At 40.9% G+C, this 12,632-nt stretch overlaps 1 protein-coding gene across 2 annotated transcripts in view; it reads left to right on the top strand.

Moving 5' to 3' along the window:
- The window catches only part of LRRC8B (leucine rich repeat containing 8 VRAC subunit B), a 108,967-nt gene extending 96,839 nt beyond the window's left edge, over positions 1-12,128 (top strand). For both annotated transcript variants that reach the window (XM_074266284.1, XM_074266285.1), the window contains 2 exons: positions 791-2,961; positions 11,786-12,128. In XM_074266284.1, the coding sequence (XP_074122385.1) occupies positions 817-2,961; positions 11,786-12,058 (2,418 nt within the window). In that variant the 5' untranslated portion in view covers positions 791-816 and the 3' untranslated portion in view covers positions 12,059-12,128. The remainder of the gene's footprint in view (positions 1-790; positions 2,962-11,785) is intronic.
- The last annotated feature ends 504 nt before the right edge of the window (positions 12,129-12,632 follow it).

Here is a 12,632-nt window from a genome sequence, read left to right as displayed (position 1 = left end):
TGCCATGGAGCCAGGAAAACCACCCTCAAAACATTTATTAGCTGTGTGACCCTGGACAGGTCATTTAATTCACTTCTGCCTGCCTCATTTGTAAAGCAAGTGAGTGCTAATAGCACCTACCTCCCAGGGTCGTTATGAGGTAAAGGTCATATTATTTTGGGAGTACCTTTTTAAAACCTCCAAGCATTATATAAATGTGATGAGGATGATATCAATGATAATGGATATGAGGATGAGGATGGTGATGATGACAGGTGGATGACATGATGATGGATAGACTGCTGGATTTGGAACCAGAAATACTTGAGTTCAAATTCAGCCTCAAAACCTAGTGCTGTGACCCTGAAGAGGTAATTTACTTAATGCCTGCCTCAGTTTCCTCATCTGTTAAATGAGGGTTGTTATGAGGATAAAAGGTCATGATATTTTAAAGCACATTTTTAAAACTTCCAAACACAATATAAATGTGATGATGATGATGATGATGATGATGATAGGTAAATGACACAATGGATAAGACTGTTGGATTTAGATTCAGAAAAATTAAATTCAGCCTCAAAACATTGTGACTTTGAGCAAATGATTAAACCTCATTCAACCTCAGTTTCTCCATCTGAAAAATAGAAATAATAATAGCACCTACCAACCAGCTTGTTGTGAGGATCGAGTAAGAAAATATTTCTAAAGCCAACCTTCAGGGGCTCTGTAAATGCTAGCTATTGAGTCGTGTGATTAAAAGCAGCTGTTGGGGATCCCTGCTTGACTGATTTTCTTCGCTGTTCTTTTCCAGTTGCTGTCTTCTTCCAAGTGAACACCATGCTCTCACTATCAGAGCTCAAGTATATAGCAGACTCCCAGTCATCCTGTCACATATTGAAACCATGGTGGGATGTCTTCTGGTACTATCTCACCCTGATTATGTTGCTGGTTGCGGTGTTGTCTGGAGCTCTCCAGCTTGCTGATACCAAAATCTTGTGCTGTCTTCCTTGTAAAGTAGAACTCAACGATCGTTGTGTAGTGCCTTTGGATATGTTTAAAGTCAACAACACCCCCTCGAATTCTGTGTCCCAAGTGACGCCACCCATCCGGATCCAGAACGACCTTCACAAGCAGCAATACGCCTATATTGACGCGGTGTGCTACGAAAAGCAGCTCCATTGGTTCGCCAAGTTCTTCCCTTACCTGGTGCTCTTGCACACCCTCATCTTTGCCGCGTGCAGTAACTTCTGGCTTCACTACCCCAGCACCAGTTCTAGAATCGAGCATTTCGTCTCCATCCTCCATAAGTGTTTTGATTCTCCCTGGACCACTCGCGCTCTTTCAGAAACCGTAGCTGAACAGTCTGTAAGTGTCCCCCTCCGAAAGTCCAGAGTTCTTTTTTCACCCTCTGGCTTATCTACAAACACCAGTGCTAGCAAGCAGTCGTTACACATCGGGCAGGCAAACATGGAGACCGGTCTCGAAAGCCCAACCTCCAGCGTCCTAGACAAAAAAGAAGGAGAGCAAGCGAAAGCCATTTTTGAAAAAGTAAAAAGATTTCGATTGCATGTGGAGCAGAAGGATGTCATCTACAGAGTCTACATGAAGCAGATCATAATCAAAGTCATTTTATTTCTCATTATCATAGCTTACGTCCCATATTTTTTGACCTATATCACCCTAGAAATCGACTGCCCCATTGACATGCAGGCCTTCACGGGATATAAACGCTACCACTGCGTCTATGCCTTAGCAGAGATATTTCAGGTACTCGCTTCGTTTTATGTGATTATGGTTCTATTCTATGGCCTCACCTCTTCGTACAGCTTGTGGTGGATGCTGAGGAGTTCCCTGAAGGAATACTCCTTTGAGGCGCTGAGAGAGAAAAGCAACTACAGCGACATCCCCGATGTTAAGAATGATTTTGCATTTATTCTTCACCTTGCAGACCAGTACGATCCGCTCTACTCCAAGCGCTTCTCCATATTTCTCTCAGAGGTGAGCGAGAACAAGCTGAAACAGATCAACCTCAATAACGAATGGACGATGGAGAAGCTCAAAAACAAGCTGGTGAAAAATTGCCAGGACAAAGTGGAACTCCATCTCTTTATGCTGAGTGGGCTCCCAGATAATGTCTTTGAGCTGACCGAGATAGAGGTGCTCACTCTCGAGCTGATCCCTGAGGTCAAGCTGCCCCCCGCCATCTCTACACTCATCAACCTCAAAGAGCTGAATCTTTATCATTCCTCCCTCCTGGTGGACCGCCCCGCGCTGAACTTCTTGGAGGACAATTTGAAAATACTCCGCCTGAAATTTACGGAAAGGGGCAAGATTCCTCGTTGGATATTTCACCTAAAAAACCTCAAGGAGCTTTATCTGTCCGGCTACATTATATCTGACACCCTGAGCTCCTTGAGCGCGGTACAGAGCCCCACTCCAGGCTTTCAGGACCTCAGGAACCTGAGGACACTGTACTTAAAGAGCACTCTCTCCCGGATCCCCCAGGTGATCACCGATACGCTGCCGGCACTGCAGAAGTTGTCCCTCGATAACGAGGGAAACAAACTGGTGGTGTTGAATAATTTGAAAAAGATGGTAAATTTGAAAAGCCTGGAGCTCATCAATTGTGATTTAGAGCGTATTCCTCACTCCATTTTCAGCCTCATCCATCTGCATGAATTAAACTTAAAAGAAAACAATCTTAAAACCATCGAAGAGATCATCAGCTTCCAGCATCTCCAGAACCTTTCATGCTTAAAACTGTGGCACAACCACATCGCCTACATTCCCGCCCAGATAGGTGCCCTCTCCAACCTAGAGCAGCTCTACCTGGACCACAACAAGATCGAGAATATGCCGCTGCAGCTCTTCCTCTGCACCAAACTGACCCATCTGGATCTCAGCTACAACAACCTGACCTTCATTCCCGAGGAGATTCAGTTTCTGACAAACCTGCTGTATTTTGCGGTGACGAGCAACTATGTAAGTGCATTGGGTCACTCCTCATCTCGGTGTTCTGACTTCATTTTCCATGACTTGTATCATCAGAAGGCCAAGGAAGGTAGACATGGGTGGATCTCAGTAGGTAGGGGGAGAAGGAGAGAGGTAGGTGGGAAAGTAGATAGGGAGAGCAGATTACTGGGAAAGGAGGCAGAGAAGTGGGAGAGGGAGGCAGGTGGGATGGAAGGCAGATAAGAGAGACAGGGAAGCAGGAAGAGAGCAAGGAAGTTAGGAAAGCAGATAGAATGGGAGGAAAGCAGATAAGTAGGAGAGGGAGGCAAATAAATAGGAGAGAGAAGCAGATAAATGGGATGGGAAGCAGATAGGTGGAGTGGGAAGTGGATAGGTGGGAAGAGAGGTAGATAAATTGACAGAAAAGTAAGCAGGTGAACAGGTAAATCTAAGGATAGACAAGTAGATAGTGCTTACTGTATATGCTACATGAGAAACTGAATGGTATAATGAATAGAGATCTGGCCCTGGGAGTTAGGAACCCTTGGGTTCAATCTAACTTCTGATATATATTGAGTCACTCTATAAGACTTTTAAGTTGCCCAGAGTTTGCAGAGCTACATGCATAGAGGAAGTTTCTTCACCTGCAGTTTTCCCACCGATGAAAGCACATGTCCTGACCCAAAACAACCTTTCTGGTGCATAGATGTGTCGTGGATATTGAGGTGACATGCCATATGAGTTAGAGTTCTGGGCTTGCCCCCGTAAGACCCAGATTTGAATCCCCACTTCTGCCATTGACTATGTGACTATGAATAAGTCACTTTGCCTTTATGTGCTTCCAGCCGCTCCCTACGTTTTATCCTGGAGGCATAGTTGGGCTGGGAGCTCTAGTTGGAGGTGGAAAGCCCAGGCCCTTCTTTGTTTGCTGTGATTTGTCTGCTCTGTCCACTGGGGATGAGGGTCAATCAATAAGTGGTGGCTGAACATGAATGAGTCAAAAGAGTGAGATTTCGAACTTGGAACCTTGTGTAGCCATTGGTAATTTACTGTCAGAACCTTAGTTTTATCCTGTGTAAAATAGGAGGGAAGATTTGACATAACTCAAAGGATTGTTGTGAAGAAAGGACTTGATGTGAATACAAATTGTTTTTAAAAAGATTCAGGCACAGCCTTAGGAGTCTAAGCTACGTTCTGGTGAGGGTGCTGGGGAACTTGTGCAAGGATGATGCAAGACAGAATGTGATCAAAGCCATAAAAGGAGGATAATGTGCTCTAAGTCCAACTCAGGGAGAGATCACTTCTTATGAAGGAAATATTACCTAGGTCTTGAAGCAGGGGAGGATTTAAAAAGATGGGGCAGGAAAAGCACCGGGAACATGTATTCATCTCAGACAGAAAAAAACAGTAGTAGTGAGATGTGAAAATTCTGAGCCTATTCCCAGAAGATTTTTTCAATCTGCATTTATTAAGCACTTAGTGTATACCAGCCATAGGAGATAACAGTATGAAGCATGTATGTTAAAATTTATGCAAAGTGATTTCTGGGCAGAGGGCACTGATTAATGGAGGGGGTCAGAATAGAATTTCTCCTGGAAGCGACATTAGAGCTAAGAAGGACATTAGATCATATTATGGGCATAGGGGCAGCCTGGGCAAAAGCCCAGGTAAGAGAAGGAACGTCACCTGGGAGGTGCAACAGTTAGACTTGTTTGCCTCAGAACATCAAGTGCAAGAAGGGCCGACCTAGGTGGCACCATAGTACATAGTGTGCCAGGCCTAGAGTCGAGAAGATCTGAATTTAAATCTGGACTCAGATACCTCCTAGCTCACTGAACCCTGTTTTCCTCAGTTTCCTCATATGTAAAATGATCTGGAGGAGAAAATGGCAAACCATTTCAGTGTCTTTACCGAGAAAACCCCAAGAATCAAACTCACCTGAAAAACAACTGAACCACAGCAACAGATGCTTAGGCCAAATTGGGGGATGCTCTGTCCAAGGAACAAGAGGAAGGCACTGGAATTTTTTTGATCAGGGAAAGCAATGTGATCAGGCCTTATTTTTTTCCAATAGTATTTTATTTTCCCCAAAACATGTAAAGAATGCTTTGAATGTTCACTTTTGTAAAACTTTTGTGTTCCAAATTTTTCTCTCTTTCTTCCTTACCTCCCCCCTCCCCAAGACAGCATGCAATCTGATATAGATTCAATGCAATCCTTTTAAACACATTTCTATATTTGTCATGTTGTGCAAGAAAAGTCAGAACAAAAAAAGGAAAAATCATGACAGGGGAAAAAACAAGCAAATAAACAACAGCAACAACAAAAAAGGTAAAAATGCTATGCTTCAATTCACATTCAGTCTCCATAGCTTGCTCTCTGTCTCTGGATGTGGATGGCATTTTCCATCCAGACTTTTTGCTTTAGGAATAACTTTGTAAAAAAAAAAAAAAAAGAAAAAGAAAGAAAGAATAACTTTGTGTTGAATTGGACGATGAAATGAAGAAGGGTTGATGGAGATTAGATTCAGGATGTTCTCTTAGGAGGATTATGACAGTACGCCAGAAAGAGGGTGAAGAGAGGGGAAGAGACTGAGATTTATTTTGGAGCAAGAATTGCCAAAACTTGGCATCTGATTGGATATGAGGGAGGAGGAAGAGGGAAGATTTGAGGATGATGACTCCCAAGGTTGAAAACCTGGATAACTGAAAGGATGAGGGTTTTTTGAAAAGACAGAGTGGAGTTAGGAGTAGGATAGTAGAGAGGGGAAGATAATGAGCTGTGTTTTGGAGACATTGAATTTGAGAGCTGTTCAATTAAGAGCTGATGAGAGCTAGTAATTATATAGTGCTTTGAGGTTTGAAAAGCACTTTATGAACATTATCTTATTTGATCTTCACAACAATACTGTGGGAGGTAGGTGCTTCTGTTATCTCTATTTTACAGATGTGGAAACTGAGGTAGGCATAAATGAAGTGACTTGTCCAAGATCAGACAATGTGAGGCTTTATTTGAGTGCAGGTGTTTCTGACTCCAGGACTAGTATTCTCTTCATTGTGACAGCTAGATGGTGATGCAGTGAGGACAGCAAGAAATCCATTCTGGTCACAGCCTAGAGTACATGCCGATAAGTACTCTTATTTAAGTTCTATCCATCAGTAGAAAAATCATAGAATTCCAATTCTTACAGTAAAGGAATCCCAGACCTGACAATTGATCATTGTTGTTTTCCCTTTTTTATAAAATGTCACCTTGTTAGGGGCAGCTAGATGGCCCAGTGGATAAAGCACCAGCCCTGAAGTCAGGAGGACCTGAGTTCAAATCTAGTCTCAGACACTTAATACTTCCTAGCTGTGTGACCCTGGGCAAGTCACTTACCCCAATTGCCTCAGCAAAAAAAAAAGAAAAAGAATGAAGAGTTCAAAGATGCAAAAAAAGAAAAGAGAAAAAAATGTCATCTTGTTCTGTCTTCCAGAATTTCCTTTTTTAAGCCATCTTTATTGTACTTTCTTCTATGGGGTTTGGATTTTAAAAAGTGCATCAGTCTCCATGCAGTTACTTTGAGAATAACATGGAGCATTAGAGATTTACCAGAAAATTGGGAAGGCAAGTAATAACATTGATTTTTTTTAAGGCAAGATAAGTATGTTAGGTTATCCATCACTTTGACATGTTGGTCCCTTATGAAAGAAAGAAAAAGGGTTCTGAAAATGGAAGGAAATCTCAAGTGTTTAAAAGATTATAGGGTTTTATGGTCCTACTTAGGACTGGCTGGAGAGAGGTTCCTGGCCAAGGAAGCTTAAGTATTAAGATATATCCTCTTACAAATACATATATATCTGCATGCATGCATACATGTGTATATATATATATATATATATATATATATATACACATATAAATATATATGCACATATATATACACATATATACAAATAGATGGATGGACATATAGATAGATGGATAGATATACACACTACTTCCCAAGAGGAACTGAGAATGACCTTATAAGAAACTCCCCAAAACGTGGCTTAGTGTCATTGAGGGCAGAATTCATAGATCACAATTGATTTACTTGTTATTTGAGTCCAGGCTGAGTTTAGCCCAAGGAGTAGTTAACATTTGCCAAGCCTGGAAATTCAAAGACTCAAAAATGAATTGGCCATCAGAGTATGTGCTTTTATGTTCTATGAGTGAGTCATGGGAATAGGATCCAGATATATTCAGTGGAAACAAATAGTACCTTGAACATATGAGGTTCTTTTGTTCAAGTGGACTCTTATTTGTCAGAATAACTCTATTCCCCACTGGTAGGATTCTCCTTAGGAACACGGGCTCTTTAGAAGCCCTTCAGTTGCAGGAGAACAGGGGGCACCTTTTCTTTATGATTTCACATTAGCCCCCGGACTGAACACTGTACTTACATGAAGCTGATATTTAATAAATGTTATGTATAGGAGATTATATAGAGAAATAGAATAGATCTGTCTATACAGAGCCATGCAGTCAATCAGTCATTTGCTAAGCACCCACTGAGTGTGGCAAGGCACCCTGCTATGTTCTGGACAAAATTTAAAGAGGCAAAAATAGATTCTGCTTTCAAGGAATTTATGTTCATGGAAGAGACAATGTGTACACAACTGAGTATACACTAGATACATAGAGTAAATGGTGCTTGAAGACACTCTTCACCCCCTTTCCTTCCCCCCCCCCTGTCCCAGCCATTTCTTCCCTACAATTTATCTGCTGTTCTCCTCTCCAAGGTCAGTGTTCTTCTCCAAGTGCCAGCTTTCTTGCTACTTTTGTACATTTTTATCTTTGATAAATTGGCTAAAAATCTGCTTCTCTTAGGAGTTTTCCCTGATTAGCCTGAAGCAACTGAACATCCTTCATCATTCTGTACCGATCAGCAACCAACCTTCACGTTTGGAATTTGTTTTTGTAGACATTGATGATGTACCAATTTTAGCCCCATTCCTGTCCCCACTTTCACACCCCTGATTGATGATGTCCCAATTTTAGACCCCTCATGTCCTCAGTCCCACATCCTGGCCCCAGTTGCTAGTGCAGAGTCAAATCACCAAGCATCTATTAGGCAACTACTGTGTACTAGGTACTGTAATAAGCGCTAAGGATACAGACGGTCTCTGTCTGAGCCCAGGGAGCTCACAATCTAATGGGAGAAACAATCTGCAAATAATTTTGTATGTATAAAATACACTGAAGATAATCTCAAATGGAATGCACTAGAATTGAGGAAGAACAGGAAAAACACAAGAGGTTTGGGGATTTCTTTAATTATGAGAACTGAGAAAATATCATCAAATTATTGAGAGAAAATAACTTTGGAAAAAGCATTTCAGGTGAATGATAAGGTAAGAAGCCAGATTACAAAGGATTGAGGAGAAGAAATGGAGGTTAAGGAAGAAGAGAAGGTGAGGTCAGAGAGTCAGTAATTGAAAGGAGAAAAGAGAAGGTTTTACATAGCATCTTTAGGAAACAAAGCAGCAAATCAGTTGAGCTCTAAAAGAATTGCCTTACTGTATAAAGGACCCAGTCAAAGTTGGATGAATGTGGATTTGTAGTATACGCAGTAATTACAGTTGTATGATGTCTAGCTTGATTCAGCACATGAGTGCTAGAATGGAAGAGCATATGGTGGCAGTAATTCACAGCTGCTGATCTGTGATAAGAAAGAGGGGTAAGAAGTGCAAGAGCAAAAGACAACTTGTAAATTGAATTAATTAACTGTAAGGTCAAGATTGGGCAGCTAGATGGCACCATAGGGCATAGAGTACTAGGCCTGGAGTTAGAAATGCTTCAAATGTGTGGGACATTAACTCTAAGGAAAATTCCTCAGGTTGGAAGAAAGGAGGTAAGAAATAGAAATTACATGGAGATACTGTCAAGTCTATTCTCAAAGGCAAGGTGGTATGGAAAGGCAATCGCTCCCATCTTTTGGATACCTTGACCTGCCTGAGAATAGGGAAAAGGGAGATTAAAATATATTTTGTTTGGGGAGGGGTGTATATCTTAGAAGGCAGGTTTCTCAGAATAAACTAAATCTATGGTCCTATCATGATGTGAATTACAAACTAGATTTCAGCTTAGACTAGAAGAAAGAAGAAATAAAAACTGAGAAGTAAATTAATACTTATTGGAACACTTACACAAATGAATGTTGCTCAATGTAAAAGGAATAATTGACTAGATAGAAATGGAATGAGATGTTAAGAATTCTGAATTATACCAGACTCTTGAAAAGCAAGGAAATTATAATGATAAAGAAAGAAAAACTTAAATAAATTTAAGGAACTTGGGATACAACAAGAATACAGAAGGGGAAGATAGGGAAAGCCTGGGAGTAGGAACTGGGATCAAATTATCCTAAGCAAAGCTAATCACACACACTATGTACTGACTTAGGAAGGTAGAAAATCAATACAAGATAATTAAATAGAAGAAAATAAATATCTAACAATTATAACTTTGGTTATTGATTAAACTCCTCAATAAAACATAAAAGAGTAGCCAGATAGTTAAGAAGACAAAATACAACAATTTGCCTCCTGTCAGAAAATGGATAAGGGTGTCAGTGTTGCAAATCTAAGTAACTAGAAAGGTGATGGTGCCCTCAGCAAAAATAAGGAAGTTTGGGAGAGTGGGTTTAATGGAAATGTTAATAATATCTGTTTTAGACATGTTGAATTTGTTTTTAATTTGATTTTTTTTATTTTTATGTTGCATTTTAAGTTTTGAACTCTCTCCCTATGCACATTACAGAAGGCCAGACATAGTGAATTTGAAAATCCTTTAAAGACATCAGATTGTAAGGAGCTAAAAGGGAGGTGTAGAAGTGAAAGGGTTAAGAAGAGTGACACAGGATTATAAATGACTGTGTTTTCAAGCTGGACTGGATGTTGTTGTTGCTCAATCATTCAATCATGTCAAACTACATGACCCATGAACTTTTGTCCATGAGATTTTCTTGGCAAAGATACTGGAGTGTTTTTGCCATTTTCTTCTTAACTAATTTTACAATGAAAAAACTGAGGCAAGTACAATTGAGTTATTTGCCCAGGGCTGTAGAGTTAGTAAATGTCCAAGGCCAGATTTGAACTGGGGCTTTCCTAATTCCAGGTCTGGTACTCTCTATCCACTGTACCTCTTAGTTGCTTATAAATGGAGTGCCCCTCTTAGAAGAAAAGTTCCTGAGTGATGGTACCAGAAAGAAAGACGAAATATAGTCATGAAGAGCATGGAATGGCTCAACCACTTTTGATCCAATGTGTCTTGGCCCACTTTAAGAGATGAGCCAAGCTAACATTCAAGATGGTAGTCGGGGCTTCTAGAGAAGAATAGGTTTCCATTACCACAAGATGATAGATGATGAAATGATGAGATTCCAGATGAAGTGGAGCTTGTTCAGGAATTCTGGAGTACACAAAGCAAAGGGAGGCTGGAAGAGGATGTTAACTGGAGAGGGAAGGCTGCTGTGGATAAAGATGAGGATATGGGGAAATAAAGAAAAAGGAGCAGATTTCTGCCTCAGCAGGTGCTGGATGAATCTCATGGAAACAGAAAGTCAAAGTTGGGACTTGTCTACCTCAACCATAGTTCAGAGAGAGCACAGAGTAGTGGATAAAAACTGGCCTTGGAGACAGAAGGCACTCTCAAGTCTTGTTTCTGATTTAATTTCTCAAGCTTAGAGCTAACTTTGACTTTAAATTGCAGAGGGAGTCCCTAATGACATTGGTGAAGCAAGTCCCTCACTTTCAACTAATGAAATCACAGGTTTGCCCAACACTTTTTGAAGGCTGATTCATAGTAATTTTGAGATGGGATGGAACATCAGTAATGGGTGGGAAAAGACCAGAACAAGTCTCATAGAAAGTAACCTTTTACTGAGCCTTAAAAGAAGTTGGAAGTGAGGAGGTGGTTGTTGGCTGTTTGTCCCTCATTCTTAAAGAGGACCGTGGCATCGAGGAGCTGATGTCATGATTTGCAAGCGAATTGGATTTAAGTGAGGGAGGATTGTGCAATCACCAGCCTTATTCTCTGGAGCCGTAAGGTCTAGTGACAAGATATAGATCAGGATGACTAGAAATGACCCTCGATGCAGTGGGAAACTAAGATCTTTAACAGGTCTTTATCTGAAGCAATGCCCAACCAGTGATTAAGGCTAGGTAAGAAATGAGGAAAATAAAGGCCTCTTCTACCTAGTCAAAAAAAAAATCTGTCTTGAAGGATTCTCAGAGTTTCGGGACAACAGAAACAACTGTGATTTACACTCACTCTGAGAGAGGAGGAGGTAGTACAGAAGAAAATTGGGTTCAACCTTGTAAAAGGATGGAGGCAGGAAATGGAATAACTCATATGAGGAATAGCCACGAGTCCAGCCTATGTCTAGAACACAAAATGTGTACCAGAAAATGATATACAGTAAACATGGAAAGAGGAGGCAAGGGATTGGTACTAGGTATGAGTTCAGTTAAGCTCTTCAGTACCTGACTTCTAGGTACTGACTAACACACAAGCCTGCCCTTTCAGCTTTTTGGATCAATCCCTGTTTGAGAAAAGAAAGATTCATGATAGAGATCTTATATCATCATGGATCCCTGTGAACTTGTTTTTAGATTCAGAAAGTAAAATACAAAGGACTATGAAGGAAACCAATTATATTGAAATTCAGCTATTGAAATATGTATTTTTTAAAAGTTCCCAGACCCTGCAGTTAAGATATGCTCCAGGGGTTTCTCTGGGGGAGTATCTTTCCTGAAGCATCAGGTATAGCAAGGGAGACCCTTCATGAGCTGAGTGATCAGTTGCTGACCTTTTTTTTTTTTCTTCTTAGATTGAAACGTTGCCAAGTGGATTGTTTCAGTGCAAAAAGCTGCAGACCTTACTCTTGGGGAGGAATAGCTTGATGACTCTGCCCCCTCTCATTGGGGAGTTGACAAACCTGACACAGTTGGAGCTCATTGGAAACCACCTCGAGGTCCTCCCTCCAGAGCTGGAAGCATGCCCGTCCCTAAAGCGGAGCTGTGTGCTTGCTGAAGAAAACCTGCTGAATACTCTATCTCCTCCCCCCACAGAAAGGTTGCAGACATGCTTGGATAAATGTTGATCTAAAGAAGGAAATTCATTATGTCTCAAAATAATTATGAAAAAAATACATCCTTTGGGACTTGGAAAAATTGGGTTTTTTTTAATGTCTTTTTTTTTAGTTGAAAATAGGGAGGATCTATGCATCAGACACATACACACAATGCCTCGGCCAGCCCTAAACCCCACAGGTAAAAAGAATAACACTGAAGAGTATGTGCTTTGGGGGAATAATCACCCTTTAACTCCCTGAGCTGCTCCACATAGGACAGGCCTATGATGATGTGGGAAGAGGCGGCCATTGAAGCCATCCCCAACTTGTCTTTGGAACTGGAACAGCTGAGTGGGATTCTTCCCCTCCCCTTCCCAATTACCCATCTGAGATCTCTGGTTTTAAATGGCTTTCTCTCTCTTTTCACATTTAAGACCAAGATCATCAAGATAAGTGTCTGGAAATGACCTCACCATTGACTTTGATTAATATTCTTAAAGCATATTAGCCTGGATGTCTTGTTGAAGAGGTGGATTTTTTTTCACCTCTTAACACTTAACTTCTTTTCATTGGTTGAGTCTTCCTTACTCTTCTTTTCACTGCA

This window comes from Sminthopsis crassicaudata, chromosome 4, assembly GCF_048593235.1.
Source record: "Sminthopsis crassicaudata isolate SCR6 chromosome 4, ASM4859323v1, whole genome shotgun sequence".
Classification (NCBI taxonomy): domain Eukaryota; kingdom Metazoa; phylum Chordata; class Mammalia; order Dasyuromorphia; family Dasyuridae; genus Sminthopsis; species Sminthopsis crassicaudata.
Note: the sequence above shows the minus strand (reverse complement) of the source record. Positions and strands in the feature narration are given on the sequence as shown.